Below are 27,968 nucleotides of genomic sequence, written 5' to 3' on the forward strand. Positions count from 1 at the left end.
TGTACTCACAGGCTGTTTATTTATCCAAGAATAAGGAGGAGAGAGGATGAAGAGAAAAACCAGATGCCCCAAGGTGGTGGAGCTGAGGGGAGAAATGAACAGAAAGGTTCCTCCTCTTTCTCTTGCCATGGACCCCAGGGAAGTCCCTTCAGATGAGGCCTCTGAGGGTGGCTTAGGGGCCTCTAGGAGGCCTGGCAGTTGTTGTCTGGGGTCAGGATCCCCACAGGGGCAGGTCCCAGGCTCGGAATGGCTTTTGTGTACACAAAATATCTCTCTGCAAAAGGCACTGGTGTGGGGATGATGGGGCACCTGGGAGGCTACCCCATCACAGGCAGGATCCACTGTGTCCTGAGTCTGGGTCCCAGTCCCAAGACTATCCCAGCCTCCCTTGGAAGCTGGTACTCTGCACTCTTGTTCCTTTCCTCTCCCTTCCCTCAGCCCAGTGGTGAGCAGGCAGTCAGCGGAGGGCCAGGTCAGGCCATGTGGTAGATACCCTCTCTTCAGGGCTAGTGCATCCGGTGATCTCTAGGCCAAAAGCCCCAGGCGGGTGACTTTTGCCGAGAGGAAGGAGTGGATGATGAAGACCATGGTTTTGGGGCACGAATGCAGGTCCAGCTGCTGCAGGGTGGATGGAAAGAAGGGTCAGGAGCCCCATCCGGCCTGGCCTCCAGGAGAGCAAAGCCCCCCACCCCCTCTACTCACAATCTCTCCTTCAGCACCCCCGAAGTCCAGGAAAAGGAGGCTGGCACCATCATCTGAGGACATCTGCAGCTTCTCAAAGGGCTGCCGGAGCAACACAGCTCGGGCCGCACCGGGCTCAGCCGCCCACAGCGTGAAGCCCTTGTCGATGTGCACAGAGAGGGTACAGGGACGGCCATTCCACGTGCAGGCTGCAGGGAGGCATGTGGGCACAGGCACAGCCAGCACCTCAGGGACCATAAGCCCCACCTCCAACCCTCACCAGCAACTCCGAAAATGGGGCTTCAATACCACCAGGGATGGGAAGCTCACTGCCTGTTTATGTCATCTGTATATTCACCCTGCATGGAGTTGCCCCCACCCTAAAATACAGAAAATGGGCCCTCAGAGAAACAATACCCCACTTCTAGTCCCACTTTCAGCAACAACAAAAGTGGAAACCAGAAAGAAGCACCTGGGTGGCTCAGTCGGCTAAGCATCGGACTCTTGATTTCGGCTCAGGTCATGATCTCATGGTTTGTGGGTTTGAGCCCCACGTCAGGCTCTGTGCTGACAGCGTGGGGCCTGCTTGGGATTCTCTCTCTCCTCTCTCTGCCCCTCCCCCACTTGCGCTTGCTCTCTCTCTCTCTCAAAATAAATAAATAAACTTTAAAAAAAAAAGTGGAAAGGGAAAGCTTAAACTCTGCCATGTACAGTAGGCCCGTTCCCTCCCTCCCTATAAAGATATCAGTAGACCCACCGAGCATGGCCCTTGAAGACCTTAGAGACCTGTGGAATTGCCCCATTAAATGTGACTTTCAGATAAACAATGGATAATTGGGACATACTTATGCTAAAAAAGTGTTTGTTGTTTATCTGAAATTCACATTTAAGTGGTGTCCTATATTTTATTTGGCAACCCTACTCCAGGCACAATCTCTCACAACTTCACCACTGTAATCACAAAGCCAGGGCAAGAAAACCCAGGGAAAAGGGTCTCACTACCCACCGGGGCACCTGCACAGCCAAAAAAAAGAGACTGTGGAGACCCCAAACCCCACTTTATATGCCCCTCCTGAAGCACCTGAAGAAGAAAGTTTGAATGCCTCTGGGGGTAAGAGGCTCATTACCAGAGAGGCACTCCCAGATCCACCCAGCCCACCTGTAGACACCTCCTGCACACCCTCGGCAGCCCGGTGACAGCCATCCACCAGTTGGCGGGTCCAGGCAGCCAGCTCCTGTGGTGACTCCACGCTGAACAGGTGAGTGTCCACACCGTGACGTGTGCCCGTGCGCAAGGCAAAAGAGAGCTCTGCATCATAGGGCACCGAACCCTTGGAGGGGCCTGAGTGCACCAGCCTAGGGGCAGGGGGCAGAGGGCTAAGTATAAGGCCTCAGACAGTCAGGAAACAGTTCTGGGCCAAGGGGGTGGTGACCTGGGAAGGGACCTGTGACTCCTTTACCATATAATCAGGGAATAGGACTTCCAGAAGGGCCCCGATTGACTCACAAGAGCCCACCTCTTGCCACCCTCCCCCTTGATCCTTCTGCTCCAGCCATACTAGTGTCTTCAGACACACCCAGCACATTCTTGCCTCAGCACTTCTGCATAGGCTGTTCCCTCCATCAAGAACACTCTTCCCCGGTTATCTGCATGACTCACTCCCTCACTTCTTTCAGATCTTTGCTCAAATGTCGTCTCCTCTGAGAAGCCCTCCCTGAACTTCCTGTCTAAAATAGTACCCCTGGCACTCACTAGCCTTACTTTTCATCATGATACCAGAAATTATACTTATTCTTTATTTGTTTCCATTGGCTTTTGATTCTCTCTTTCACTAGAATATCTTCTAGGATACGAATTTTTGTCTTATTTGTTCACCACTCTATTTTCAGCAATTAAACCAATGCTGGGCATATAGTAGATCTTAAATAAACTCTTGTGACCTGAATTCATGAGTCACTTGACTAGTTTGGCAATCCATGACCTGCTTGTCCTTGGCAGACAGGCAGCTCCTAACATATAGGCCAGAGCCCCACCCAGAGGAAAAGGCATGAGCAGCAAGGGCCTGGGCCTTCAGTTTCATTCCCATTTGCTGTGTAACCTTGGGCAGCTTACTGCCCCTCTCTGGGCAACAGCCTCAGAGTTCTGGCCCTTAGCCCTCTTCAGTTCCTCATTCCACACACATTCTCTCTTGTAGCTTCAGCTCCCCCCAGAGCTGCTGCTGACACCCAGTTTTCCATTTTCCAGCCCAGAACTACAAACCCACAAGTCCCCAAGATTCCTATCTAAGCCCCTCTCTGTCCCCAACACACTGGAGCATCTTGCTCCAGCCTCCCCGCTTTGCACTCTCACCCCTAGTCCCACTGCCCACCGGACCCCAACTCCAACCCCCCCCCCCCATTCATCCATTCATCCTGTCCACCTCCCTCACCCTCCCCATCTGGCAAACACTAAGCCCAGTTAATTTTACCACCCGTGTGTCTTCCAATGCAAATGCGGCCTTTCTTCTCCATCTGCTGCTTCCACCCACCTCCACCATCTCTCCTGCATGACTGCACCAGCCTCCCAGCTTCCATCCTGCCCCCTCCACTGAATTTTCCACATGGCAACCACAGAGAGTCTTCTAAAACACAACCCAAGTCACCTCGCTCCCAGGCTAAAACCCTTCCACTCCGCCACAACTCTTAAGATAGAACTAGCATTCCTTAACCAGGGACTACGGGTTCTGTAAGATCAGGCCCTGACAACTCTCTGTTTCATTTCTCTCCATTTCTTGTACAGATTCTACATACTGGCTATAGCACACTCAAAGATCTATGAACATGCACCAGCCCTTAATACTTCTGTACTTTTGACCATGTTGTTCTGTGTGAGATGACCTTCCACTCTTTCTTAAAGAGCAAACTTCTATTCAACCATCAAAGTCCAGCTCAATATCACCTCCAGCTCAAGCCTTCCCCATCAGGCCAGGCAGAGTTAAGTGGTTCCTTCACCCCCACGCTTGAAGGCTGTCAGCCTCCCCCCCCCCCCACCAGACTGGATACTCCCTGAGGGCAGACTGTTGGGATCAGCTCCCTGTCCCCTGAACTATGCTCCACTAGGTTGGGCAGAGTAGGTGTCAATCAGTGAGTGACTGGTGGGACCTCACATCCTTCTGTGGCAAACCGCCATCTTACAGATGAAGAAACTGAGGCCCAGACAAGATAGAGGTTTGCTTCAGGTCATGTGGGAAATAACTCAGGGCAGAGTGGGGCTGGGGTCCCCCACCTCTGAGGCCCATCGAGAGCATCATCCCCCAACCTCTGGGTGAGACATACACCCCTGCCTGCCCATGGATACCTGGTGGCAATGAGTGGGGCTGTACGGGCTGGCTGGCTCAGAGCCTCCCGGGTCTGGGGTAGATGGCAGTAGAGAAGCAGCTCCTTCTCGGTCAGCAAGGCCAGGGTAGGTGCCGTGCCCCCACCGGGCAGCTGCAGGGGGCAAGGCAACAGTGAGGTGGGGCAGGGAGGGGAGAGGTCAGAGGGCCAGGGTGGAGTGAGATGATAAATGGGAATGGGGTTAGCTCCAGGGGAGGGGATAGAGGTAGCGGACAGATGCCTGGCCCAGCAGGCACCTGCTCAGTCAGCCAGCCGATCTGCTTGATGTCCTGGCTCCCAGCTGTGCTGGTGGCTGCCAGCAGTGCCTGCAGCTCGTCCTTGACCCAAGGCATCAGAGCGTTGACTTGGGCCTGGATGGCAGCTGCCCACGACTTTGCGCTAGCCTCATCCTTGGCCCTCAGGAAGAGGGTGTCTTGGCCATCTGCTGAACAGATCTCCAAATACCTGCAGGCACAAATAGAACAGAGGGGAGGACAAGTCCATTAGGCTGCAGCTGCCCAACCTTGAAATCTGGCCCGAAACCCCATTCGCTGCAAGACCAGGAGAAACCACAGGGTGTCCACGAGACAGTCGGGAGCGATACTCACTGCTGGGGCTCCAGCCCAAACTGGGGCTTCATGGGGTCTAGGGACAAGAGACTACGACATACATACACAGAATCATATACATACAAATTAAACACATACTCAAACATGTGTGATAGGAGCCAAAATCACTGTGTGAGGATTCGTGATCTTACTCTTTTCTCCTGGTTTCTAAGGAGAAGGATTCTCCTGCTAGACCAGCTCCCAGCTCCCAGCTTTTCCTTTGTGGCACAGGACCAAAGTGATACACTGCAAGGGGGGCGGGGAGCACAGAAACTGGAGAGGCTTGAGAGGCCAAGTCAGTCTACACAGAAAGAGCTAGAGCTGGAGGAGTGAAGGAGGAAGAAGGGAGGAGGGATTGTGGACAAGTGTGGGGGAAGAGTTTCAGGGAGGTACCAAGAGGACTAGTGACAGGGAAAGGATTTTAAAATGTTATGTGGAATATTAAAGATTCGCTCCTCTTTGGCCTTTCTGTAACAGATGAAGCAGGGCAGAATCTGAAAGATGGTTCACACAATACCCAACCCCCTTCACCTTTGCCTCCCTCCACTGCAGAGTGAGGAAGCAAGATACTTGAATTCACACCTCCCTTGCAACCAGGGCTGGCCAGGGGACCCAGGTCTGACCACGAGATACAGCCAGAAGTCTCTGGGGAGGGTGCCCCCTCCCAAGGGAAGGTAAAGCTTCCCTAGATGTGGTGGTTACTCTCCAAAGATGGCCTCCACCAAATCCATCCCTCTCCGAACATCCAGTCCACTTTTCTCATCAAGAGGTGAAGCTTATTTCTCTTCTCCTTGACCTTGTAACTTGGTTTGACAAATACAATGTGGCAGAAGTGACATTCTGGCATTCCTGAGCCACCATGAAATCCAAGTACCCTGGGACCAACAACCCAGATAGAACAAACAAGGCATGTGGAAAGGACTTCTGGAAAGAGGAATGCTCAGCCAGCCGCTAACTGTTCCAACCGTTCCAGCTGAGGCAGCAGACATGGGGGCAAAGCGGCCATCTTGTACTTCCAGCCCCAGCAGGTGCCACATAGCGCGGAAGAACTGGCCAGCCGAGCCAGCCCAGGTTACAGAATTGTAACAAATAATAAACTGCTGTCTTCTAAGACACTAAATTTTCGGATGGTCTGTTATGCAGCGAAAGAACAAAATGCAAGGAGAAAATTTCCTTTGCCTTTTGCCTTCTTCCCATCTGGAACATGGGCACATGTTTGGGCATGCGGCCACCATTCTGCCTCCAAGAAGAAAATACGCAATAAAAATGGCAGAGGAAGAAGCTGGAAGGCTGGTTCCTCAAAGGCATTCTTGACCCATGTTTCTTAAACATGTGGAAAAATAAATCCCTCATTTATTTAAGTCATTGCAGATTCGCATTTCTGATACTTGTAGCCCGACATAATCCTAACACTTAGTAAAAGCTTGAAATATTTTTCATTTTTATTTTGGTTACCAGATTGTGTTCCTTTGACTGGAACATTGTGCCGATATGGAACCACAGTTATATTCATGTTACACACGTTACATATGTGCACATGGTCGAGCACGTGTGCATGCATGCACATACACATATGAATATTAACACAAACATACACCAACACGTATGCACAAATCTACACCCATAGCCATGCAAATGCGTACATATACACACAAAGTTTTTGCATTTACACGTCAACTACATGTGCACACACAGAAATGTGTGATATCTGGGATCAGGCTGGAAACCACGATTAACCTAATCATGTAAGTAAGTCTCAGGAAGGACTAATACCACCTTACCTTCACTCAATACAAAAGGCCCCTTTGGTGGAACACCTTAAGTGACCTGTGAATCACCAGTTCTTGCTTCATGGGGGCAGTCTGGGGCTGGGGCATCGAGTAGGGCTAAAAGATTTGGAGCTGAACCTCCAGGTCAATGTTGGGCATCTGCCTGGCCTTGACCCCGGCTGTAACTAGGACCCACAGCACAAGCCTTTTATGCTCATGCCATATACACACTACCCCCAATACTGCATACCCCACTTGATCAACATATATTCCATTCACCCACCACCATCACTCAGGCACCTACAATTTCTAAAGCAGAGAGGGCTACCTGGAATGAGGCAAGTTCCATCCCTTCCTGGTTGTGTGATCTTGGGCAGGTTACTTCCTCTCTCTGTTCTCATCTACAAAATGGGGGTGAAATAATAGGACTTTGCTCATAGGGTCGCTGTGAGAGTTGAATTAAAATGTGCATGGTAAACACTCAATATTGTTGGTTGTTACCAATCTTACCATCAGTGACCTGTTAAGGGCTGCTCATATGTGAAGGATGGTATTTTCCATGGCCCTGACACGAACGTTACTAGACATCTAAGAACCTCAGCAGAGTTAGAAGAGACTTGAAGGGACCACTGGGTCTGAAAACTTTATTTCCCAGCGAGGAAGCTACAGGTCAGTGAGGAAAAGGGACTAGTCCACGGAGAACCAGGACTGGAGCCCAGGGTTCTTCCGCAGACCAAGCTCCTTCTCAGATGTGAACTGCTCAGAGGAAGAAGAGAGAAGCAAAGCATACCACCATCCCCTTAACTTCACTCTTACATCCATTCAACAAACATTTCTCAAGCCCCACTATGTTCAGACTTTGTACTGCCCACTTGCAACCCAGGGCTATCTTTCCCTTGGCCCCACCACTTAACACCGAGGCGTATCCATCTGAGCTGCTCCCCACCCCAGATTTACCTGGGCTCCGGGTCAGTGGGGGTGCACCTCCTCGAGACATATGCCATCTTCAAGGATATGTGTTTGGCATCACTGATGTCCCGGGGTGGGGGGCCAGGGGAAGACAGCTGTCGCTGAAGGGGTGAAGCAGGAGGCGAGTCCCAGCCAACCGAAGTCCCGCCGGCAGAGTTCTTGAAATACGGTGAGACCTCTTTCATGTACTTGACTGGTCAGAGCACAGGTCAGTAGTTACTGTTGTGACATGGGCTCCCATGTGGCACACATCACAACTGTCAGTAATTCATAAGGGTTTAATTTACGTCCAATATCACTATCCTTCTCTAGGCCAAAGTCTCTGACAGAGCAGTGTGGTAGAAAATACTGGATGCATGCCAACATCCAAGCTCTCATGTTTCCCCTGGTTTATAGATCCATGCCACCTGGAAGAAAGACCACAGTTCCCAGCCTCCCTTGCAGTTAGGTGTGGCCATGTGACTAAATCTAACCAAGTAAGTAGAAGTGTTTGGATTTTGGGGATGACTGCCTAAAGGGAATGGACGACAGCTACAACAAGGCAGTGAAAGAGCACTGAACAGGAGTCAGGAGATGTGAACTGCTCTGCCACAGGCCCCTTGTTTGCTTCTATTTCTTCAGCCTGCTCATCTGCAAAGAGGAAGCATTGAATGAGATAGTCCTGTGGGACAGGCTGGCAATTGTCACCCGATATAGCAATAGCCTCCCAGCTTAAGACTTCATTTTCCAGGCTCCTTTATAGCCTAACGTGCTTATGTGGTCTAGTCTGGCCAATAGAATGAGAGCAGAAGGGATGTGTGCCGCTACCACATTCTGCCTATTAAAGAAAGGGGCATACCCTTCCTTTCCTCCTCTTTTCCCTTGACAGAGTTGAGCTGGCTGGGACACAGACTGGTGAAGCACCATCTTGACCATGAGGGCATGAGCCACAGTCTAAGGGAGGCTGACCACAAAACAGAAACAAATGGATGCTGGCCCTTGGAGATGCCATGTCAGACTTGGACTGTTACCTAAGAAACATGGCATAAGAAACAAGCAGCATAACTTATACCCTAACCAATATAGGTGCTCTTAGCTCTGACCAAACATCATTGAGTAAGTATAGTAGACACCTTCTAAAATAGCATCGTCCAGGGGAGCCTGGGTGGCTCAGTCGGTTAAGCGGCTGACTTTGGCTCAGGTCATGATCTCATGGTCCGTGAGTTCGAGCCCCGCGTTGGACTCTGTGCTGACAGCTCAGAGCCTGGAGCCTGTTTCAGATTCTGTGTCTCCCTCTCTCTGACCCTCTCCTGTTCGTGCTCTGTCTCTCTCTGTCTCAAAAATAAATAAACGTTAAAAAAAAAATTTAAATAGCATCGTCCAACAGATTTTTCTGTGATTATGTTAATGTTCCATATATACACTGTCCAATACAGTAGCCACTAGCCACATGTGGCTATTGAGCACTTGAAATGTGGCTGGTACAGGTGAGGAACTAAATTTTTACTTTTATTTAATCTTAGTTTAAAATTAAATTCGAATAGCCATTTGGAACTAATGGTGGCCACACTGGACAGCAGAGTTCTAGGATAACAGCTTTGATCTACTTCCCTGCCCAACGAACCCAGAAATTCACGTTCGGATATGTGATCCTGCCCTTCTGGATATGCTACCTGGACCAGAGTGAACACCTGACCCACACTAGTATACCCAAATTGAGAGTAGGAGAGATCCTCGGCTGGTATCTTGAACAAACTTGAATGCTATGGGGGCAACCACCTTCTGCTGTGAAGAGGAGAAAGCTGGTTTATAAGAGAGAAAATTAGTGGAGATGCATGTTGAGAGACAGAGGGAAGGCCCTGCCAATCACCGGTTAACGCTCTTGTTTCTGACACTCGTCCTTCAGAATGTCAAACTGCCATCCCAACAGGAGTTGTGATATTTGCAACCAAAAGAGTCTTGATTGGGGCCTCGACCAATGCCTTTTTAGAAAAGGCAGATCTCCCTAACAATGCAGCTACAAGTGAAAGGCAACATGATGAGAAGGTTGATCTAAGAAGAGCCTGTGGGAGTACAGATTCAGAAACAAGTCAGTTTTCTTGAATACCTACCATGTGCCAGGTATTGGACTGGCCCTAGGTAGGACTGGAATGATAAACATATGCACTTGCGCTACCCTTTCCTTGTCCCTTGCTCATGGAAGACACCATAAACCAATCATAGTGCTTTATGACAGCCATTACCAATCCATCAAGGCTAATTGGTAATAAAATATTTTGGTCATTCTTGTTATATTTATTAGATGAGTTGGGCTGCAAATAATAGAATATATGATAAAAGTGCCTTAAGAAATAAAGATATTTATAATTTCACATAACAAGAAACCTAGGGGCACTTGGCTGGCTCAGTTGGTAGAACATGCAACTCTTGATCTCAGGGTTGTGAGTTCAAGCCCCATGTTGGGTGTGGAGTCTACTAAAATACAAATAATTAAATATTATTAAATATTAAATATTAAAAATTAAATAAAATGCTATTAAAAAAATCTAGAGGAAGGCAATCTAGGATTGGTTCAGTGACTCAATTAAATTGAAAGCAGGGTAGACCTCTGTGCCATTCTCTTGGCCTTCCCCTCATGACCACAAGATGGCTGCCACAGCTCAAACCAATCATTCCTTACATGACAAAACCCAAAGCAGGAAGGGAGAAGACAGGCAGTAAAAGGTTTTCTCCTCACAACTCCCTTATCAGAGAGGTAAATATTCCCATGAAGCCTTTTATCTCATTGGCCTGACTGGGCTCCATGCCCACTTCTAGCACAATCATTAGTAAAAGGGAATAGTCATGACTTAGACCAATCACAATTCAGCCTCAGGAGCTGAGCATATTTCCACCCAATAAAATCAGGCTTCTATTAGCAAGGAAGAAGGGGAAATAGTTGGTAGATTTGCCCTAGTATCTGGACAGTTCCAAATTTTTTTAAGTTTATGTATTTATTTTGAGAGAGAGAGACCAAGCAGGGGAGGAGCAGAGAGAGAGAAGGAGAGAGAATCCCAAGCAGGCTCCACACTGTCAGCACAGAGCCTGATGTGGGGCCTGAACCCACAAACCATGAGACCAAGACCTAGGCCAAAACCAAGAGTCGGCCACTCAACAGACTGAGCAACCCAGACACCAGTTTCCCAATTCTGATGAGTAGCAGTCTCCTCATCCACTAAGAGGTGCCTATGCCTGCTAGCCCTTGGGAAGCCTCCCTTACTCTCCCCTCAACTACTATGCCCTCATGGCCATCTGGCTTGCTAGCCATCTGACTTCTGCAGTCAAAGCCCAGCCAGTATGCTCTGCCTGAGAGCAGACAAGCCAAGAAGGGGTGAGGAAGCAGCTCTTGGCCCAGCTCCCTGGAAAAAACAGATAGGAAGCTATTTCTATCACAGAAGACTGTCCCTCAGGTTCAGACAGGATCCAAGACAAATAGCAGTGAGAATGAAAGGGAGTTACAAACCCTATTGGGGTTGGAAGAGCAGTTAAGTTGAAAATAAGTGCAGGATTTTTTTTTTTTTTTTTTTTTTGAGAGAGCCAAGACTAGGTCTGAAAGTTGGGAACTAGGACTAAAATTGACTCAATGACTCATCCTCATCATTACAGCAGTGACTTACCCCAGGACCGACTACTGGATTATGTCTCAAGGGGTGATAGAGCTGGGACACATCACAGCCTATCTGACAGCCAAACCATTTCCCCCTTTCTTTGCTAACAGAACTCTGAGCCCTACAGATTGGGCTTCTCCCCAAACAAGGAAGAAAATCATGATTGGTCAAAGTTAATCATGATCTTTCCATCCCTCTTGCTTGTGATTGGTTTAGATAGAGGCAGATGATACAATTCTGGCCAATGAGAAGTGAGGGAAAGTATATTCCCTTCCCTTCCTCTCCTCTAGCCTTTAAAAGTTGCTGGGAGGGAAGTTGGTCCCAAAGCAATGATAGTCACTTTTTTTTTAATTTTTTAAATTTACTATTTTATTTATTTTGAGAGAGACACAGAGAGAGGGGTGGGGAGAGAGAGAATCCCAAGCAGGGTCCACACTGTCAGCTCAGAGCCCGACATGGGGCTCGAACTCACAAACCATGAGATCATGACCTGAGCCGAAATCAAGAGTCAGACGTTCAACCAACTGAGCCACTTAGGTGCCCCAATAGTCACTTTTTAAGTACAAGCATGCTTAAACACACAAAGAATGGTGAGGTGTTAAATTAATTTACCCTATGGACATGCTGCTTTTAGGTATTCTGGAAGAAAACTTGTTTTCTTCAATGTTTAAACCTCTTTGAATTGAGTCCTGTTACTTGCAGAGAAAAGCACCCTGATTGATACAGTCCTCCCGCCCCCTACACCACATGGGGAGGCTACAACTGATATATCCCCCTGCTGTAATCAGCCACATCCCTCCCCTGACCAAAGTTCTGCCCTGGCTCCCATCATCAAAATCCAAGACTCTTCAGGACCTGGGCCTTGCCTACACCTGGCTTTACCTCCTGCCACATCCCAAATCTCACTCTCTAGTCTAATCATCCTGGCCTTCTCAGAGCTCAAAGAAACTGTATGAGTTTCCAAATGTCCACACCTTTCAAAATGCAGTTCCCTTTGCACAGAATGCCCTTAGTACATAGTTTAGAGACAGGCACTCTTGAGTTTGCATTTCAGCTCCAGCACTGTCTAGCTGTGTGACCACGGACAAGGAAATTCAGTTGTCTGCAAGTTAATAACAGAGGAATAACAATGTCTACTTCAGAGAGATGTTAGAATTAAATGAGATGCCATAAAACATGTGGCACAAGTCGGGGACTCAAGAAACGTGAGTTTCTTACCTATCAGCTACCCCTGCCCTTCGTAGAACTCTGCTGTGATTTTGTGGGTTGGGGCTGTCTCTCTCACCAAAATGGAAGCTCCTAGAGGACAGAAGCTTGATTTGAACCCAGAGTTAATGTTCTATGAATGGAGAAACGAATGCCAGGGCCGGACAGGTTCATTCAAGAGGGAGAAGGTGCCACAGCCCAGCCCAGCCCAGTCCCGTCACCCCACTAGGAAGCCTTTCCAGATGCCCACTCTGGATCCACCACACCCATCACCCTGCAGACCCCTAGACCACACTCCGCTATGTGTCTGTGTGGGAGTTTGTGGGCCCCACCAGGCTGGGAGCACTGTGAGGGCAGGGACCTCATCTGACTTATCTCTGTGTCCCCAGAATCCAGCAGGGATCTCCTATGCTACGTGTTCAGCAGATGAACATTTGTCAACTTTGAAGCCAGAGAAACTGCTAGAGCCCCTGCTCACCCGTCTGGGCCATCCCAGAACTGGGTCCTCCTTCTCCTTTCCCACAGAAACATACTATAAATGGACAGCCTACCAGCCGGTGCCCAAAACAGGGCTTGGGTTTCACAAACTAATTGGCTTGTCCCAGAGTTGGGGGTGGGGTGCTGGGGGCCCCAGAGTGTGGCCATAAATAGCCCAGCTCTGAGGCCTCCTCCCTGCTCTGATTTCTGTCTGAGTCACCCGACCAGGCAGGGTGGGGCTATCCAAAAGCAGTGGCCTGAGAGCTGATGGCCCTGTGGTCAGCATTCTTGAGACTCCAAAGATAAGCCCAGCTGGTATCTACACCCTCCCCAGCCAAGCTCCTGGCCCAGGAGCCCCAGGAGCCTGGTAAAGCAGTGACACATGGGCTTTTCCTCCCCAAGAAAGCTAAGACATACATAGAACACCCTGCCCCTTGCAGAGGCCCCAGTTCCCAGGGACTTCCTGCTCTGCCAACAAAAGACAGGCCCCAGCCCTGGCCCCAAAAGATTCTACTAGAAACACAAGGAACTGAGACAGGGCAGGACCATTCACCTGGCCCAGTACAATTGGGAGGGAACATATGTGCTTCAGGGATACATCTGTTTTGGCTCAACATAGTATTCCCAGCACGTATCCCAGTGCTCAATAAATGTTTGTGACTGAATGTGCTGGCTGTGAGTCTTGGCTGAAGCCTGCCATCTGAGCTCAAGATGTTCCTTGTCTGTTCAGTGGGTGGTCACTTACTTGCCCCTACCAGAAAGTACACGACCTATCCAATTGTTTACTAGGCTATACTCTCTCCTCCAACCAAAATGTCAGTTCCATGAGAGCAGGGACCTATTTTCTTGTTCACTAGAGGATCCTCAGAATCTAGTATAGTACCAGGTAATCAGGTACTGACATATAGTACCAAGTAATCAGGAAGTATGAGATTTGTTAAATGAATGAATATAGACAGGCCTGAGGCTTCTCATCCTGGAAAGAAAACATTGAATGCGGGCTCTGAAGAGAGGCTTGGGTTGAACTTCGTTGCTCTGTGACCCTGGACAAGTGACTTGATATCCGAGATCTTCCATTTCTTCATCATTAAAATAGGAGTAAAATATATCTACCTCCCAGGGTATTGAGACTCAATACCTGCAAAGCACCTTGCCCTGCTTAGCATAGAGTAAGTCTTCAATGAACAGCAGTGTGGTTATTATTTCCGCGGCTATTCTCAGTATGACTGTATAAGGGGAAGGGCACAGGAAGCATGATAGGCAAAGATTTTAATCCGGGCCCTGTCACTTGCTATGTGGCATTGGCGAGTCCCAAGGTCTCTCTGAGCCTCATTTTCCTTACCTATATAATGGGCACTGATGCAACAACTCTCAGAGTAAGGTATTATGGGGATTAGTGTCCAGGCTGCCCACTGGCCCACCAAAGATGGTGTGGAGAGGACATGGGGTTCCAACAGGCTCTGGAAGGAGTGACCTTTAAGGTCCTGCTGGTCCAGCAAGGCTAGGTTATAAATAGTTCCCAGCCCCTGGCAGGCCCTGCATTAGGGCTGACCAACAGAGCCTGAGTTGCTACACTCTGGGGCATAAAAATCTCCCCTTACTGCATCCTTGTGCAGTACAGGGGATACCATCTCTCAAGATCCTAAAGGCATGTGAACACTTTGACTTAACAATATCTTTTGCAGGAGCCCCGCTTCATATGAATGCTTACGGGTGCACAGAGGGCTCACAGCACCACTGTCTGGGGGCAAAAGGGTAAGAACAACTTGAATGTCCATGAGCAGGGGTGGCTAAATACAAGACATGAGCTCCCTGATCAGCAGACTGCTCAGTCTTGTGCATGGCTGTATCCATGGTGCCTCCATCAAGTCCTGGCACAGAGCAGAGGTTCAGTAAATACTTGTTAAATGGGGGTGCATGGCTGGCTCAGTCAGTAGAGCATGCAACTCTTGATCTCAGGTTCATGAGTTCAAGGCCTACACTGGATATGGAGCCTACTTAAAAAAAAAAACAAAAACAAAACTTGCTAAATAAATATATGAATCCCAATAATGGGATATTACCCAATCATTAAAAAGAATGAGACAGAGGGGTGCCTGGGTGGCTCAGTTAGTTGACCGTCCGGCTCCTGATTTTGGCTCGTGGGATCAAGCACCATGTCAGGCTCCAGATTGGGTATGGAGCCTGCTTGGGATTCTCTCTCTCCCTCTCCCTCTGACCCTCCCTGCTCCTTCTCTCTCTCTCCCTCCCTCCCTCCCTCCCTCCCTCCCTCTCTCTCTCTCTCTCTCAAAAGAAAGAAAGAAAGAAAGAAAGAAAGAAAGAAAGAAAGAAAGGAAGGAAGAAAGAAAGAAAGAAAGAAGAAAAAGAATGAGATAGAGCTACATGTACTGAGTTGGAAATATGTCCTCCTCAACTTGTTAAATGATAAAAACAAATACGGAAACTTTCTGAAAGTGTGAAAATATCAACTATGGTTATCTCTTTGAAAAGATAATTGCTTTACATTCTCCTGGGGTTTTTTTTAAGCATATATTGCTTTTTACATTTTTTATAATTTTTTTAATGTTTATTTATTTTTGAGAGAGAGATTCTCTCAAGAGACAGAGTCAGAGAGTGAGTGGGAAAGGGACAGAGAGAGAGGGAGACACAGAATCCGAAGCAGGCTCCAGGCTCCAATCTGTCAGCACAGAGCCCAACGCAGGGCTCAAACACACAGACTGTGAGATCATGACCTGAGCCGAAGTCGGACACTTAACCGACTGAGCCCCCGAGGCGCCCCACTTTTTACATTTTTTAAAAATCTAGTTTACTTCAAAAAATATACCACCTCAGGACGCCTGGGGGGCTCAGTCGGTTAAGCGTCCGACTCTTGATTTCGGCTCAGATCGTGATCTTGCCATTCATGAGTTCGAGCCCCATATCAGGCTCTGTTCTGACAGCGCAGAGCCTGCTTCAGATCCTGTGTCTCCCTCTCTCTCTGCCCCTTCCCTGCTCACTCTCTCTCACTCTCTCTCAAAAATAAATTAAAAAATTTTTTTAAAAAGAAAAATACATAGCACCTCATCCCGAACCATCTAAGAAGGATTCAGAGTTGAAGCCCTCATCAACTCAATAAGCAAAGGGTTTCAGGACCTTAGTAGTGGGAGAAAGAAACACTTACTGAGTGCCCACTATGGACCAACCACCAAACTTGACCCTCACAAAAACATCTTCACCTAACTGCAACAGTTCAATGAGAAGGGTCTGGATCCTTATGTAACGTGACTTGCAGTGCAGTATAAATATTTAAGAACATAAGTTTTTGCATCTAACAGATCTGAGCTCAAATTCCATCTCTGTGTGACCTCGGGAAAACAGCTTTATCTCTCTGAGTTTCAGTGCTCTCATCTGCAGAGTGGGATGAATAACAAACCTAATTCATAGAGGTCGTTTTGGGGATTTGATGAGAAAATATATGGAAGGTACTTAGCACAGTGCCTAGCACACTGTAGGTGCTCAATAAAAAGCAGACACCATCATCACTATTATTATCATTATTATTTCTTCCACCACCATCAGCAGCCAGACTCATGCAGTTAATTGGGGCCAGAACCTGTCTCCAGAGCCCCACTGGCATTTTAATCAAGATCCAGGCAGAGATTAAGCCAAGTTTTATCTATAGGGAGTCACATGGCCCAAAGCCGTGTGTGTGCGTGTGTATGTGTGTGTGTGTGTCCAAATAAATGTTTCCTTGAGAACAATGATTGGAACAATAGGTGTTTGTGGCCATGGGAGGACTAGGCGGGGGCTCCATTCGTGACTGTGTTCCCAGGTCAGAAATCTCTCAGGCACCTCAGGGGCACAGCATCATTTGGCTAAGCCAAGCAGGATAGCTTCATATTAGTTGCATCCATTAATTACATCCCTCTTTTAACGGTAGTGATGTATTAAGCCAAATTTGGGGCAGGACACTAGAAAGTCCCCATCTGCCAGGGGAGGACCCAGCAGGAGTTCCAAGGACTTATAACCAACACTCTCAGGACTTAGTCAAGCCCAGCTTGAGCCTTGAGCCCCATCTTAAACATTTAGGAAAGTCAACTGAAACTGACATGGTTAAGGTAAAGTAGAAAGGGTCAGAGATGTACCCCCACAGATCATTCCCTACTGGCCAAAAGCTAATGTGTGCCAGGCATAGGGCTCTGAGACAAACTACACATGAGTCCTGCCCTGAAAGACCTTCAAGTTTACTGGAGAAAACAGTAATGATGGCTGCTGCTGATATAAAGATGATAAAGGCTGACATTCACTGAATGTTTGCATGTGAAAGACATTGTGCTACGCACTCCGAATGCATTGTCTCATCCTTAAAAATAGCAAATAAACTAAATGATCAAATACCTACTACGAGCACTGCCCTTGGTGTTTTTTTTTTTAATTTTTTTTATAACGTTTATTTATTTTTGAGACAGAGAGAGACAGAGCAAAAATGGGGGAGGGGCAGAGAGAGAGGGAGACACAGAATCGGAAGCAGGCTCCAGGCTCTGAGCCATCAGCCCAGAGCCCGACGCGGGGCTCGAACCCACGGACCGCGAGATCGTGACCTGAGCCGAAGTCGGACGCTTAACCGACTGAGCCACCCAGGCGCCCCTTGGTGTTTTATTTTTTAATCTTGCAAATAACCATGCAAGGCAGGTATTACCCAAGGCTGAAACAATATTGGCCTCTGCAACCAGACAGAGCTCAGTTTGAATTCTGTCCATTTCTTAGTCATACGACCTGAAGAAAGTTATTTATTCTCAACAAACCTTGGTGACCTTGTCTGTAAAATGGGAATTATAGCAATTCCTATCACTCTATACTGCCTTTTATCATGAATATTTATGGACATGCTACTCTCTGCCTGTTATTCTTTTTTAAGTTCATTTATTTCTGAGAGAGAGAGTGAAAGAGAGAAAGAGAGTAGGGGAGGGGCAAAGAGAGAGGGTGAGAGAAGATCCCAAGAAGGCTCTACGCTGTCAGCGCACAGCCCAACACAGGACTCCATCTCATGAACCATGACATCATGATCTGAGCCGAAATCAAGAGTCGGATGCCAACCAACTAAGCCACCCAGGCGCTCCTACACCTGTTATCTTTTAAAACTCGATCGTTATGTGGAATGTACCCTCCCTACTTTGTACAAAGTACTGAAACTGACTTTAATTTTTACTGTCCTCTGGTATTATTATTTTTTAAAGATTTGATTTTTGGGATGCCTGGGTGGGTCAGTCGATTAAGCATTTGACTCTTGATTTTAGCTCAGGTCATGATCTCACAGTTCATGAGATCGAGGCCTGAGTCAGGCTCTGTGCTGACAGCACGGAGCCTACTTAGGATTCTCTCCCTCCCTCTCTCTCTGCCCCTCCCCTGCTTGCTCTCTCTCTCTTTCTCAAAATAAATAAATTAATTTTTTAAAAAACCTATTATTAAAAAAATTATTTTTAGGTAATGTCTTTCTTTCTTTCTTGAGAGAGAGAGAGACAGAGAGACAGAGAGACAGAGAGACAGAGCATGAGCTGGAGAGGGGAAGAAAGAGATGAAGAGACAGAATCCAAAGCTGGCTCCAGGCTCGGAGCTGTCAGCACAGAGCCGGATGTGGGGCTCAAACCCATGAGCTGTGAGATTATGACCTGAGCCGAAGTCGGATGCTTAACCAACCGACTGAGCCACCCAAGTGCCCCTATATTTAAGTAATTTCTACACCCAACTCACAACCCCAAAATCAAAAGTAATATGCTCTACTGACTGAGCCAGACAGACGCCCCTGTCGTTTAGTATTATTTTTTAAGGCATCACAGGATCACTGTTGTCCCTGTCATGCCAGACACACTGTGGGCAGAGGGAGGGGAGGCATTTGGCTGTCCCTCCCTTTGCTCCCAGGCCTGTCTCCAAGGGCCCAGGCTCCAGGTCCGTGGACACAATGGGCCTCTCTAAGCAGCAGACAGTTGGCTGCCGGCTTGGGCCCAGATTCCGATTGCGAACACATCCCTTTGGCTGAGAATAAGATGAAGACATTTGTGCAAACCCCTGAACTAGCAGGGGAAAAGGTCTACAAGGCAGGCTAGGGTTACCGAGGCCTAGCTGAACCCCTGACTTAGGTCAGAGAAGTAAGTCTGGCACCCAGAGTTTGCTAGTGACATCTGTCCTTCTAGGACGTTCTCTGGGGACTCTGTACCCATTGAACCCCAGGCCTCAGGAAAGATGCCCAGCTGCCCCGCCAGGTTCACATCCAAAGGAAAAGCCATCTTTCCATGGCCCCTTGGAGGTGGCCCCAGGACTGGGATGGAGGTGGGAAAGTTTTGAATGATGTGGCTAGTAATTAGGCTCCAAGGTGGAACATAGGCCCAGAGAGGGTCCCAGGAACCCTGAGTCCAGACTGGTGAAGCTACCAGACCCTTACCTTCTCCATAAGCTCCATCAGATCTCAAGGACCAACCACATGCCAGCATCCTGGCTGCCTCATGTCCTCCAGGCTCCTCAGGTCACCCCTGCAATTCAGGCTCTTGACCCCAGTGCCTGCCCCCACGCCTTTTCTGCCTTAGGTGGAATTATCTTTCCACAAATATGCTGCACTAGGAGAGCACCTTAAAAGAGACTTCAAATAAGAAAAAGCTGGAAAAAAACAACAAGAAGGCCACAACCTCCAGACTCTTCCTCTTATCCAAGCCTGCTTAGGTGAAACCATCACCATCTCCTTCCTATTCACGGCCCCAGCTTCCTCACTGCCTTTCTGCATCCATTTCTGCCTCCCTCCAAAGGGAGTGCCAGGCTGGTGCTGCTAAAACCCAGATCTGCCCATGTGCTGCTCCTGCTGAATCCCCTTTAATGGCTCTCTGTTTCCTTCCAGAGGAAGTCCAAATGCCTTTAGCCTGGCATTCAAGGCTCTGAAGGCTCTCAGTCTGGATACTCTCCTCTTTCTCCACTCCCTTCCTTATACCCTAGGCTCAGGATAAAGCTAATTACTTCCCAGGTAGCTCCCCAGGTAAGTCAAGTCATTGACTTGACAAGACCTGAGGTCTTGTTCACACAGCTCCCCTGCCTGGAATGCCCTTCCCCAACCCCATACCCACATCTGCTTATGGTTCATAAAGTACCAGCATTCCCCCGCCCCTCCAGGAAGTCTTTCCTGACTATCCAGAGAGAAGTAACCACTGTCTCCCCTGATCCATGAACAGATTCCCATCTCATCACCTGTGACATGTTGGTAATCTAGCATTTTTGCTCAGCTGTCCCCCCACCCCACTAGACTGAGATTCCCCTCAAAACCACTGAGTAGACTAGTATAAAAGGAGAAGGAAAGAGAAAGCAGAGAACACTCTCATCCAAAAGGGAGGAATAATATGGGAAGATTATAAACAATTTATGCCAACAAATTTGACAACTTAGATGAAATGGACAAATTTTTTAAAAGACACAAACTACCAAAGCTCACTCAAGAAAAAATAGATCATCAAAATTGCCCTATTAAGAACATGGGAAGTGCAGTTAAAAACCTTTCCATAGGGGCGCCTGGGTGGCTCAGTCGGTTGAGCGCCGACTTCGGCTCAGGTCACGATCTCGCGGTCCGTGAATTCGAGCCCCGCATCGGGCCCCTGTGCTGACAGCTCAGAGCCCGGAGCCTGTTTCGGATTCTGTGTCTCCCTCTCTCTGACCCTCCCCCATTCATGCTCTGTCTCTCCCTGTCTCAAAAATAAATAAACGTTAAAAAAAAAAAAAAAAAAAAAAAAAAAAAAAAAACTTTCCATAAAGATGGCTTCCCTGGAGAATGCTACCAAACATTCCATGAGGAAATAATATCAATTCTCTATAAATGTGATGGGACAGGAGGGTAATTACTAACATTTATTGAGTGCCTACTATGTGTCACATCCTTTTTGGGGCAAGAGATAGGCCAAGCTCCAGCCAGAGGCCTGGGGCAAGATTTGCCAAGGAAAGATCTTACCCTGGGAAAAGTCTCAAAAAACGTTAACAGCTGAGGACTCCCAGTCTTGGAATGGTACACTTCTCTTCCCTACTGTATCCATGATAGACATTGTTAATCACTTCCAGCTCCTTTCTGCTGAGCCCAGACAAGACGTCCCAATCCTTCCAAATACGTGACTCCCAGTAGCCACCAGGGAAGATGGCACTCAAAATGAAAGCTACTGATCATCTCTGATCTGGTCTAATCCCAACTGATAGGGAAACTGAGGGCCAGAGAAAATAAGGGTCTTACCCAAGGCCAGAGATTCATCACAGAGCAGACAGATTTTTTTCATTTTTATTATTTTTTTTCAAATTTGTATTTAAATTCTAATTAGTTAAAATATAGTGTAATATTGGTCTCAGGAGTAGAATTTAGTGATTCATCACTTACATGTAATACCCAGTGCTCATCATAACAAGTGCCCTCCTTAGTACCAATCACCCAGAGAGAATTTTAGAAATTGATTTTTAAATAGTTTGTATGAGGGGCCCCTGGGTGGCTCAGTCAGTTAAGCATCCAACTCTTGATTTTGACTCAGGTCATGATCTCATGGTTTGTGAGTTCAAGCCCCGCATCAGGTTCTGCACCGACAGCACGGAACCTGTGCAGAACCTGCTTATAATTCCCTCTCTCCCTCTCTCTCTGCCCCTTCCCCGCTTGTATGCTCGCTCTCGCTCTCTCTCTCTCTCTGTCTCTCTCAAAATAAATAAGTAAACTATAAATAAATAAATAAATAAATAAATAAATAAATAAATAAATAGTTTGTATGAATGAGACAGTATTTATGTTTTGTTTCCTCCACCAAATAGTGAGCTCCTGCAGGAGAAGACCTGGGTCTGATTTAGCTTCTGACCCAGTGCTCTGCACACCAGGTACACAGTAGGTGTCTATAAATGTTTCTTGGCTTAGTAAGGCAGGAATGGAGTACAAAAATAATACAGAAGGCTTGGGTATTAGCTCCTGAAGCCAGGAGATACTTCCAGCTTCTAACACTCAAAGATGTTATCTTCTCAGAATGACTCATGCTGAGAGCCCAGATAGACATTCTCGCCCCAAAGATGAAAGCATGAGGAGGACCTCAGCGTGGATTAGAAATGTGTCTGCAGTAGAAATTTTACCATCTACAGATTAAACTTTCAAACAGTAGAAACTAAAAGAGCTCCTCAAGTCAACGAAAGAATGACATTTTGATGGGTTTCAACTGCATACTGGCTATAAATACCAAAGTAACGAGGGGCGCCTGGGTGGCTCAGTCGGTTAGGCAGTCCGACTTCAGCTCAGGTCACGATCTCGTGGTCCGTGAGTTCGAGCCCCGCGTTGGGCTCTGGGCTAATGGCTCAGAGCCTGGAGCCTGCTTCTGATTCTGTGTCTCCCTCTCTCTCTCTGCCCCTCCCCCGTTCATGCTCTGTCTCTCTCTGTCTCAAAAATAAATAAATGTTAAAAAAAAAAATTTAAAAAAAAAAAACCAAAGTAATGAGGCATAGGGTAGGGGAGTCTTTTATATCCATATCATTTATGAGTGATCTTGTTATTTAACCTTGCTGTTAAACTATGACTGTTATACTTAAGCTTCAAGGGCCAATACTGCAGACTTGACTTTTTTAAAGTGTACATTTAAAAAATGCACCAGTGGCATTTAAATAGATACATCAAAAATGTAAAAATAAAAACAAAAGTGAGAAAGAACTGAGGTCAGGGCCACAAGAATGCCAAAGATCACCCAGAGCCTGTTTGTTTCTGTGGCCTCTTGGAGACCTGTTTGGGAAAACAAGGGCCACCTATCAGGATTCAGGCTTGGGGCTCAGCTCAGCAGCTTTGCTAGCCATGGCATTCTCCATCAACCCCCGCCATCTCCCTGTGCCTGTTCTGGGCCAAGAGCCAAACACACATTCCTCAGGCCCCCACAGCTTCCGGAACTGACAGAGGGGAGTTTGAAGAAAGGGCTGAGCAAAACAGAAACCTCCTGAGCGAGATGGCAAAAGGCAGATATGGGACAGTCACAGCAAGAGACTTACAACAACTGATGGGGAAACTGAGGCCCAGAGAAGACAAAGGTCTCATCCAAGACCACAGAGTACGGGGATAGTGGAGAGGAACCACCAAGGTCCCTCCAAAACTCCTCTCTGATCCTTGCTGGAAGGATCTGATGTCCTGCAACGTAAAGGCCGTGTCCTCTCCCAAGGGAGGATGGGTCTCAGGGTTTTAAGGACCCTAGAGCTGGGAGCTCTCCAGTTTCCTCAAGAAAGAATATTAGCTGCCTCCTCCCCAGGCCCTGCCCCCTCCTTCCCTGATTCACTCACTGGGTGGAGGATCCTGCCATGTACCTTTTGTCCTGATCACACAACCCAGCAAGGGTTACAGAAATAACCCAGAAGTTAAATCTCTGTTTTACAGGTGAGGAAACTAAAGCTCAGGGAAATGAAATGACTTGTCCAAGTCCACAAAGCTAATGAACAGGAGAGAGAAAATGAAAACTAGGTCTGTCTGGCTCTGGGCCGGCTCTCCCACCACCACGCCATACTGTCTCAAGGCAGGTCCCCAAGTTCTGTCTCTGTTTTCGTCTCTGCCCACCTCCCAGCCCCCACTGCTGGGCTGCGGCCACTTGAAGCCTGGGGGAAATAGGAAAGAAGTGAACATCCTTGGGGTCCCCGTTGCTTACCCTCCAGCACCACCTCTTTGCCCGTCTTCTTCAGGACCTGCACCGCCTCATCATGGGTAGCAGAGGAGAGATCCTCCCCATTTACAGACAAGATGGCATCCCCCACGAAGAGGGCCTCAGTCTGGTCAGCTGCCAGGCCCTTGAAGATCTTGGAAATGAGAATAGGCATCTTGTTCTCTCGGCCCCCTGCACAGGCACAGAAAGAGGAAGAAACTGAGGCAGACGCTCTAATGCTTGAGAGTCACACGAGAGCAAAATTCTTTCTTTTCCTTTTTTTTTTTTTAAAGTTTATTTATTTGGAGAGAGAGACAGAGAGCATGAGTAGGGGAGGGGCAGAGAGAGGGAGGGAAAGAATCCCAAGCAGGCTTCATGCTGTCAGCGCACAGCCCAATGCAGGGCTCAAACCCATGAGCCGTGAGATCATGACCTGAGCCAAAACCAAGAGCCAACTGCTTAACCGACTGAGCCACCTAGGTGCCCCAAGGCAGAATTACCTCTGAAGGCCTACCTCAGTGCCCAGCCCAGTGCCAAGAAGGTGGGGATGAGAGAGTTAAGAGAATCTCAGAAATTAGTCTTAGAAGTCTGGAACACTAATAAATCATTTTCTAAATTCATAATGTAGTTTGGTCACTGGTGCTTTGGGTGTTTGCCAGTGTTTGAGTAACTTACAAAGTGCTTCAATAGTTTTTTTCTTAAGTATTTTGGATTTTAAGTAATTTTCCTACAATGGGGGAATCCACTGATACTCCTTAATCTGGAATAAAGATAGAAGTCAGCTATTGCTATCACCCCCAAGGTCCTTTTTAGCAATCAGAAAGTTTGACAATCTAGGACCCAGCTGAAAATGAAGGCCTTAAAGTCTAGATTTCAGGAATGCCTGGATGGCTCATTTGGTTGAGCATATGACTCTTGATTACAGCTCAGGTCATGATCCCAGGGTCGTAGGATCGAGCCCTACGTCAGTCTCCACGCTCAGCATGATTTAAGATTTTCTCCTTCTGCCCCTTTCCCCCGCCCACTCTCTCTTTTCTCTAAAAAAATTTTTAATGTTTATTTTTGAGAAAGAGAGACAAAGTGCCAGTGGGAGAAGGGCAGAGAGAGAGGGAGACACAGACTCTGAGGCAGGCTCCAGGCTCTGAGTTGTCAGCACAGAGCCTGATGTGGGGCTCAAACTCACAAGGTTCATGACCTGAGCCGAAGTTGGATGCTTAACCGACTAAGCCACCCAGGCACCCCTTTCTCTCTAAAATAAAATAAAATAAAATAAAATAAAATAAAATAATAAAAATTTTTAAGTCTAGATTTCAAAAGCCTATCCAAATTGCATCTCTGGTGCAAAGAAAGCTAATACAACTTACTGAATTGCTTTATTGCTAAATTCTTGAATATCATTTTTATTTTATTTTTTTAATTTTTTTAATGTTTATTTATTTTTGAGAGAGAGAGAGACGGAGTGTGAGCAGAGGAGGGGCAGAGAGAGAGGGAGACACAGAATCGAAGCAGGGTCCAGGCTCCTGAGCTGTCAGCACAGAGCCTGACGTGGGGCTTGAACCCACAAACTGTGAGATCATGACCTGAGCTGAAGTCGGACACTTAACCGACTGAGCCACCCAGGCGCCCCTTGAATATCATTTTAAAATATGAATCGTCATAATAGTTCACATTAGTTCCACATACCAAGTGCCAAGCACTGTGCTAAATGCTTTCACTGTTGTCTCACTGCATCTTTACAACACCCCAATCACACATGCATGCTCAGTTTCCTATCAGGAAAAATGAGGTATGGAGAGAAGCCCAAGGTCATCCAGCTAGTTAGCTGCAGAGCAGTACTTGAACCCAGGTCTCCTGGTTCCAGAACCAACACTCTTAACCCTATGGTGGACTGCAAGTCAGGCCCTCAAATATCATATCACCGGTCCATCCCAAAATATTGAAGATGAGGAACTAGTTGCCCATAGAAAGAAGGTCATTATTTCAAGGTCACACAACAAATTGATGGCAAAGGTAGGACTAGAATGCCTCTCCTGACCCCCACACAGGCTCACTGCACTGCACAGAGCTTGAAACCTAGAAAGGAATGGGTTTCTATTTATACCTGCTCTTCTCCACCTGAAACTAGGGACTTCAGTCCAGTTTGAAGCTATGATCATTCTAGGCTGCCCCAGGCTGGTCTGGACCCTGGAAGGGAGGTTATCGTGGCAACAGGAGCTCAGTCTCTACCAAGGAAGAACTGAATGGAGCTGACACTTTCCCTGACCCCTCCTTTTTTTTTTTTTTTTTTCCCTTGACCCCTCCTAAAAGTACCTTCCCACCTAGAACTATGGAGCTAGGGTGTAACTTTACCTGACCTTGGAAAGTCCACGCTCTCTCCAAGTCTCAGCTAGTCTATCTATAAAATAGAACTCTGTATTAACTCTAAGTTCTTCCCTCCTTTGACATATTGAGTGTGCAATTTCTGGATTGATCTGTTGCCCTTTCCCATTCTGGAATTTAGGGACAAGACTGGTGCCTACTCTCTGTCTTCCTCATTTCTCCCTTTTAGATTCCTTTGGTTGGCTGCCTAGGAATCTGCCCTTCCACGGGGAAGAACCAAAACCCCTCGGCACTTTAGAGGCCTGATAATTGAAGTTCAAATCCCAGCACTGTCACTCACTGTGTGAGCGTGGGAAAATTGTTTTACTTTTGTGAGTCTCACTTTCTTCACCTGCAAAATGGAGATTATGCTCCCCACTTGTTACCATTTCTTGCTGGGATGAAACGGATCATAAACCTAGAGTATTGGGCACAGCCTTCAGCACACAGTGGTAGCTGAGTCACTACCATCCCCAGCCAAGCGTCTGGAGACACCCAGGCCAAAGGGTCTGGAGACACCAATGAATAAGACCCAGCACCAGGAAGAGAGACCAGTGCATATCCAAGATGATACAAGGGCTGACACCCCTTCCCAAGACAGATAGCAACCTGAGAAGCAGATGGGTAGGAATGGTAAACCCAGCGGCTGGGAGTATGCAGAGATTTTAAGCACTATGGTTAGTTGCTTTGGGAGTCTTTCCTGGGTTCTGTTTTTCCTCTCATCTAACACCAAAAATTAACCAGGAACCTACTATGTGTTGGCAGGGTGAGTACTTCAGACTCCTGTTCTCAGAGAATCATTACAACTCTATCATCATCCTCATTATATAGTAAGGAAACTAAAGTTCAGAGATGGGAAGTGATTGTCTAGGTTCACATGGATCCAGGACTCAAACATAACCTGGTTGCAACCTAAAGAAAGCTCTCTGTATTGGGGCTGAGATTTCTCAGAGAGGCAACTCTATGGCCACCCCCTCTCAATTCTGGGCCAGGTGGAGATGGCCGGATCAGGAAACTCAAACCCAGTTGTCAGGACTCTCCACCTAGGTACACAGGGCCCCGGACCCTCAGATTTCTAGATCCTTTCTGGACCCGGGTCTGTGAGCACAGCCTGTCTACCCAGGTCTCCAAACCACCCTTGTGCTCCGAACTCGGGGCCTTACCCCTCCCCTCCACCTTGGTTGTGTCCCAGGGACTTCCTCCTCCTTGCCTAGGGGCTTCCCAGGCCTCAATCCCCTTTCTCCATCCTTTGCTCCCCTGGGGCTCCTCTTATCCTTCATGTCCATGCAACAAACCCTGACATCTCTATGCCTCCACACAGAACTCCCCACCCACCTGTCCTCGGTGCTCCCCAACCCCCTCCACCTGTGCTTTCCGGAAGAGGCCTCCGACTCCCAAAACCCCTCCGACCTTGGTGCTCAGGTGTCCTCGTTCCCTCTGTCCCCTCAGACACCCTCCTTGCCCCCAGACAGAAATCTTCCAACTCTATGTCCTCCGTACGCTGCCAGCCCCCGCGACCTCTGCGCCCTCGGCGGCCCCACAGACACCGCGACCCCGTGCCCTCGGTGCCCCCGGTGCCCCTGCGCCCACCTTTGATGCTGATGCCCAGCCCGCCGGCGTCGGCCTTGCGCACCGTCACGCGGCGCCGCTGGAGCAGCAGCGCCTCGGGCAGTTGCGGGGGCGCCGCGCCGGGCTCGGCGGCGCCGTTGAGCTGCGCGGGCTCCGGCTCCCGCGGGGCGCCGGGCTCCGGGCCGAGCTCGCCGTCGGCGGGGCTCACGGTCAGCGCGTCCTCCTCCAGACTGAGCAGCACCCGCTGCCACCTCTCGGCGCCAGCCCCCGAGCCAGCCCCGGCGCGCAGTTCCAGCAGCCCGGTGCGCGGGGAGCGCCTGCCTGACGCCATCTTCGCCTCCGAGCCCCCGGGCCGCCGAGCTCGCCTAGCCCCGCAGTGCCCGGCCCGCTCCGACCGAGCGCCTAGGGCAGAGGGCAGCGGGGGCCCGGCTGGGCCAGCCGCCACCCTACCCCCGGCCGCTGGGGGTGGAGCCTCGGGGGCGGGGCTGGCCAGGGGGTGTGGCTACCGGCGAGGGGCGGGGCCGCAGGCATGCTGGCTGGAGGACTGGGGCTGCACCCTGCATCTAAAGGAGGCAGTGTGGGACTACTTCGGGGTTGCGGTCGTAAGGGTGCAGGGTGGGGTAGGGGTCAATAGGTAAGGAGAGAAGCAGTTGAATGGGGAGATGGGCGGGGCTATACGGGGGCGGTGCTTCGTGTCCGGAGCAGGATCCCGCC

General features: G+C 48.5%; 1 protein-coding gene across 1 annotated transcript; it reads right to left on the reverse strand.

The window, feature by feature from the left end:
* On the reverse strand, positions 1-27,732 carry SNTA1 (syntrophin alpha 1). Its single transcript, XM_060615709.3, has 8 exons — positions 27,276-27,732; positions 23,334-23,519; positions 7,370-7,574; positions 4,293-4,500; positions 4,019-4,149; positions 1,841-2,037; positions 703-890; positions 1-618 (listed from the first exon to the last, which is right to left on the reverse strand). The coding sequence occupies exons 1-8, from the start codon at positions 27,583-27,585 to the stop codon at positions 526-528; spliced, it is 1,518 nt and encodes a 505-aa protein (XP_060471692.1). The 5' UTR covers positions 27,586-27,732; the 3' UTR covers positions 1-525.
* Positions 27,733-27,968: the final 236 nt, after the last annotated feature.

Source organism: Panthera onca, chromosome A3 (genome assembly GCF_046562875.1).
Source record: "Panthera onca isolate mPanOnc1 chromosome A3, mPanOnc1 haplotype 2, whole genome shotgun sequence".
Lineage (NCBI taxonomy): Eukaryota > Metazoa > Chordata > Mammalia > Carnivora > Felidae > Panthera > Panthera onca.